Source organism: Eubalaena glacialis, chromosome 15 (genome assembly GCF_028564815.1).
Source record: "Eubalaena glacialis isolate mEubGla1 chromosome 15, mEubGla1.1.hap2.+ XY, whole genome shotgun sequence".
Taxonomy (NCBI): domain Eukaryota; kingdom Metazoa; phylum Chordata; class Mammalia; order Artiodactyla; family Balaenidae; genus Eubalaena; species Eubalaena glacialis.
The window spans coordinates 57,739,110-57,745,109 of NC_083730.1; the positions used below are offsets into that span (position 1 = coordinate 57,739,110).

The 6,000-nt window shown below is 37.6% G+C and overlaps 1 protein-coding gene across 1 annotated transcript in view; it reads left to right on the plus strand.

The window, feature by feature from the left end:
• Window positions 1-1,724, plus strand: part of NDC80 (NDC80 kinetochore complex component) — a 61,135-nt gene extending 59,411 nt beyond the window's left edge. The window contains exon 17 of the mRNA XM_061169950.1: window positions 1,455-1,724. Within this exon, the coding sequence (XP_061025933.1) occupies window positions 1,455-1,592 (138 nt within the window). The 3' untranslated portion in view covers window positions 1,593-1,724. The remainder of the gene's footprint in view (window positions 1-1,454) is intronic.
• The last annotated feature ends 4,276 nt before the right edge of the window (window positions 1,725-6,000 follow it).

The following is a 6,000-nucleotide window of genomic DNA, read 5'->3' on the forward strand; positions in this document are numbered from 1 at the left end:
TTGGCAGGCGGATTCTTAACCACTGCGCCACCAGGGAAGTCCCGGTTGTTTCTTTTAAACATTCCTTTCTGTTAATTTCATATAAACACAGAAAAAAGTATTTCAGAAACATGAAGTTTACCTTAGCTCCACCTTTCACATAGCTTGAAAGTTTAACAATAAAACTATTCCTCCAACCTGCTGTACAGAGCCCAAAAACTAAAATAAATTGCTAAATCTAAAATTCCTTGGTAATTTATTAGGAGATAATGTATTCCCAGTTGTGAATTGTTTAAGGGGAAAAAAAGTTCATAATATCACATTAATAGGCTTTCATTTATTTGAAAACAGAACATGTGATCTTATATCCCCTCATCTCTCCTGAATGACATGAACTGCTGCTTGCTTGCCAGTACTTTTCTCTGCTTAGTGGTAAGAACTAAGAAAAGCATCCTGGAATAAATACTACATCAGAAAACCTAGGTTCTACCCACTTCTTCCTAGTTCAACCACTTAGTGGCTCTATAACCTTTCATGGATCCTTTTTTAACAAGTATTGTTCATCTGAACCACAGACCAGAAAATGATTTGAGTGATTACATTTCTGGAGGTCAGAAGTCTAAAATGGTCCCTCCGGGCTGCACTCCTTCTAGAGGGAGGAATCCAGTTCCTTGCCTTTTCCACCTTCCAGAGGTCACCTGCAGTCCTTGGGTTACAGCCTCTTCCTCCATCTTCAAAGCCAGCAACACAGCATCGTCTGTCCTTTCTGAGCTCTCTTTTATCCTTATGTCTTCTCTCTCTGACTCCCACACTGCTGATTCCCTCTTACAAAGACCGTTGTACATTGGACCCACCAGGATAATGCAGAATAATCTCCTTTTCTCAAAATCCTTTACTCAGTCACATCTTCAAAGTTCCATTTACCATGTAAGACAGCATATTCACAGGTCTGGTGATCAGGACATGGACACCTTTGAGGAGTCAGCCTACCACACCTGGGAACAAACAAAAATTCATTAACAGTAAAATGGATAAGTAAATGTTGGTATATTCATTCAACAGAATGTTATATAGCACTATATGAATAAACTATAGCTATATGTATTAACATGAATGAATCTCAAAATTCTGTGTGGAAAAAAAACCAAGTCATAACACATTACATTTAATATCGTTCAATAAACATGAAGGTTAAAACCAGGTACCACTAAACTAGTATATCGTTTATATATTTAATCTGTGTGTGTGTAGTAAAAGTATAAAGAAAAGTACCTTGCAGGAGAATGGTTGTGTCTGGGAGAAAAGAGGGTATAAGATTAGGAAGGGGCACAAAAGGAGCCTGCCAGGTGGATGCAAGAGTATTCTTTTTATTCCTGTTCTTACAAATGTTATGCTCTTATTTGTAGATTTCACAATTGAACACTTTAAAAGGAATTAATGTTTTTACATTAACAATTGTTAATTGTTTCCACTAGAAACATCTTGAGGAGCAGATTGCTAAAGCTGATAGAGAGTATGAAGAATACACGTCTGAAGATCTCTTGGACAATATTAGAGAGATTGGAGACAAGTATAAGAAGAAAGCTGCTCTACTTAAGGCTTCTGATGACTGAAGATAAAATGTTGATTAAGCGAGAACTTTATTAACAGTGTAAATTTTGAAATGTCCTTTGTAGGTTTGAAAAATCTCTAGCATATCCTTTATCCCTCCTTACAATGAAGTCTCATGACCACATCTTCCCAAGCCCGTGAAATATTTTTATATCTTTTATAAATCTAGTTCATTAACTTAAGGTATGTATAACCTGAAATTATGATAACTGGTTGGATTGTTATCTTTAGATATGAAAGACCAATTATATTATGTACTTGGAGTTAATAAACTTACATCAATAAAGTGTGTTTTTCCCATGATCTCTCTGCCTAACTTGAGATGGTTAGAAAAATAGGTATTTTGAATTAAACCAGGAGTCAGCAAACTAACTGTGGGCCAAATCTAATCACACCCATTCACTTACATATCATCTATGACTGCTTTCCCATTACAAGAGCAGGGTTAAGTATGTGTGACAGATCATGTGGCCTGAAAAGCCAAAAATGTGTACTATCTGGCCCTTTACAGAAAGTTTGCCAATCCCTGGGATAAACCATACAGAGGTTGGCACTGACTGACTAAAAAACTTTCCTAATCACTTTGGACACAGAGACCCACTCCTTATCCAGAGCTAAGAAGCTAAAGTTCTTTCTGGCTTCATGCCATCTTTACTCTGAAGTACGTAGAAGAATATGGAATGCGAGAATCAGAAGAAATAATCTCGTTTAACCCCCTCATTTTAGAGATGAAAGTGTATTCCTAGAGAAGTTCTGATATACTCATGTCATGCGTCTTAGTGGTAGAGGCCACCCTGAGCTTCTTGAACCTGCGTGCAATCCTGAGTACACAGCCACAGGAGCCCTGAATCATGAATGTTCTGGATGGTGAGGGAGTCATGTTAGAAAGTGGGATTTTTAGACAGGTCTAAGTTGTTAGGAAGCTCCTCCTTAAATTGAACTAAAATCTGCCTCCAGTTGAATTTTCTATTCTTTTAACTTTATTCCAGCCCTAATATAAGTCAGAATGAAGAACGTGATAAAATGAAACGTAAGCAATATACAGAACGGGATTCCAGCAACATTTTATGAAGAGAGGGCATTCAGCCTGACAGCGTGGAAACAAAGACAGGTCGTTGCTGGGAGATAATTAATAGGTATGGCAAGATTAATGGTTACCAATATATTCAACAATCTTGACTCCAACATCCAATAGAACTTTCTTCAGTGTTGGAGATATTCTGTCTGCACTATCCTGTATGATACTTGCTATATGAATCTATTGTGTACTCAAATGATATATATATATGACAAAGACTCAGAGCTTTGCCACTCAGAACATGGTATGGAAATAGCATCAGCATCACCTTGGAGCTCGTTAAAAATGCAGACCCTTGGCCCCACCCCAAACCTACTGAATCAGAATCTGCACCTTTTACAGTGTATTGACATAGACTGTATGTATTTAAACTTTTTATTAAGTTCCGACATACATATACTCCCATAAAATCATCATCACAGTCAAGCTAATGAATATATCTATCACCTCTAAAAGTTTCCTCGTTGCCCTTTGCAATACTGTCTTGCCCCTACCTGATACCTGCCTGACACCCATCCCCAGGCAAGCACTGATCTCCCTTCTGTTACTACAGATTAGTTTGCATTTTCTAGAATTTTCTATAAATAGAATCATATAGTATGTACATTTGTATCGCTTCTTTCAGAAAATTGTGAGGTCCATGTTACACTGTATATCAGTAGTTCATACCTTTTCATTGCTGAGTAGTGTTCCATTGTATGTATATATCGAGTTTGTTTATCCATGTAACTGTTGATGGACATTTGGGTTTATTTACAGTTAGGGGCTATTATAAATAAAGTCATTATGAACGTTCATGTACAGATGTTTGCATGGACATATCCTTTGATTTCTCTTGGGTAAACACCTAGGAGTGGAATGGCTAGTTCACGTATGGTAGATGCATATTTAACTTTCATGAAACTTAGAAAATGTTTCCTAAAGTCGTTGTATCATATGTTCCTATCTGCAGCGTATGAGTTGCTCACGTCCTTAACCACACTTGTATGGTTTTAGTTTAGCCATCCTAAGGGTGTGTGGTTCTATCTACTGTGATATTAATTTGCATTTCCCTAATGACCAAAGGTGTTACACATCTTTTCATGTGCTTTTTTTTCAACCATATATGTTTTATATATATATATATTCTCCCAGTCTGTGACTTGCCTTCTCATTTTCTTAATAGTGTCTTTTGAAGAACAAAAGTTTTAAATTTTGATGAGACCCAATTTATCACTTTTTTTAAAAATACTTTCTGCATTTTGTGTAGTGTTTAAGGAATCTTTGCCAACATCACTGTGATTTACACCTATGTTTTATTCTAGAAGTCTTATAGTTTTGACTACTAAATCAAAATCAGAAGTCAAATGTGCATTTTAAAAAGGTCCCCGAGGGGGCTTCCCTGGTGGCACAGTGGTCAAGAATCCGCCTGCCAATGCAGGGGACACGGGTTCGAGCCCTGGTCTGGGAAGATCCCACATGCCGCGGAGCAGCTAAGCCCGTGCGCCACAACTACTGAGCCTGCGCTCTAGAGCCCATGAGCCACAACTACTGAGCCCACATGCTGCAACCACTGAAGCCCGCGCGCCTAGAGCCCGTGCTTCGCAACAAGGGAAGCCACCGCGATGAGAAGCTGGCGCATCACAACTAGAGAAAGCCTGCGTGCAGCAACGAAGACCCAACGCAGCCAAAAATAAAATAAATAATTTTTTTTTTAAATTACTATTAAAAAAAGGTCCCCGAGTTGCCGTATGTACGTTAAAATTTGAGGTGCACTTCTTTAAAAGAAAAAGTCACCACTAGTTAAATATTATCCATAATGTGATACTATTTAATAACGACTCTAGGAATGACAGAAAAATTATACTAAGTTTAAGCAAAGTGATAACCTCAGCACAACTTGAGACGTGCTCAAGAGACAAGTGATCAGTGTACTTGCACTTTTCACTTCACGTTTTTTACCTCACTCTACACGCTTTCTTCTGAATTCCTAAGCACACGCTTATCTCCAGAACTAACACCATTAAAGTACAATAGATGTTGTTCCAGTTACAAGTTCCAAGAATCCTAGAGTCAGAAAAGCCTTTAGATATCATACAGTTCAACCTTCCAATCAATGTGGAACACTTCCCACAGCATTTTTGTAGATGGTTACCTGGCCCTCTTCTGAATACTTCGGTGGTAGGACTGCTTCCAAATGGCTCGTTACTTCGAAGCACTTGATGGCTAAGCATCACTACTTGCCAGAAAGTTCTGTCTCATATTGGACCAAAATCTGCCTTCATGTAACTTCCTCCAGTCACAACTTTTAGTCATAGAACAGTAGGGTTGTCATAGTTTCCAGTTCCACTTAAGGACATCAATTGCCTATTATTGTTTATCTTATGTTTGATCCTGTGTTTAATTAAGTCAGTCTTTCCCGAATTGCTTTGATCTCTGTTATTTTACCTTGCTTTCAGTGTTACTATTTTAAGCCTTTCCTCTATAGAAATATTTTTTCTTTTCTTTTTTAATTTTGAAATAATTTGACTTTTAAAAAGTTGTAAGACCAATACAAATAATCCCCTTCACACAAATCCCCTAGCTAATATTTTACTACATTTATTTATCATTCTCTCCCCCGCCCTCCCTATTTTTTTAATTATTTATTTAACTAGCTAGCTAGCTCTGTATCTTGACTCACTTGTAAGTTGCAGACATGATACCCCTTTATCTCTAAATACTTCAGTGTATATTTCCTAAAAACAATGACCATCTCGTATAACCATAAGACAATTTCAAAATCTGGAAATTAATATTGGTACGTTATTACCTAATCTACAGAACTTACTCAAATTTTGCCAGTTGTCCCAATAATGTCCTTTATTAGGATTTTTTTCCTCCTGGTCCAGGATCCAATTCAGAATCACACATTGCATTTAGTTGTCAAATCTATTTAATCTTTTTTACACTGAAAGAGTTCCTTATTCTGTCTTTGACTTTCATGACCTAGACATTTTTGAAGAGTCCAGTGATTTATAGACTGTCCTTCAATTTTTGCTTAACGTGTTCTCATGATTAGATAAGATACGTATTCCTTGAAGGACACAACAGAACTGATGTTACATTCCTTTCAGTACATTGCATCAAAAGGTACGTGATATTTATGGTTCCATTAATGTTAACTTTTAATCACTTGGTTTGGGTGGTCCGCAAGATTACTCTTTTCCCCTTTGTAATTAAGGATATGGGACTTCCCTGGTGGTCCGGTGGTTGAGACTCTGTGCTTGCAATGCAGGGGGGCCTGGGTTTGATCCCTGGTCAGGGAACTAAGATCCCACATGCTGCACAGCCAAAAAAAAGGAATTGGGGAG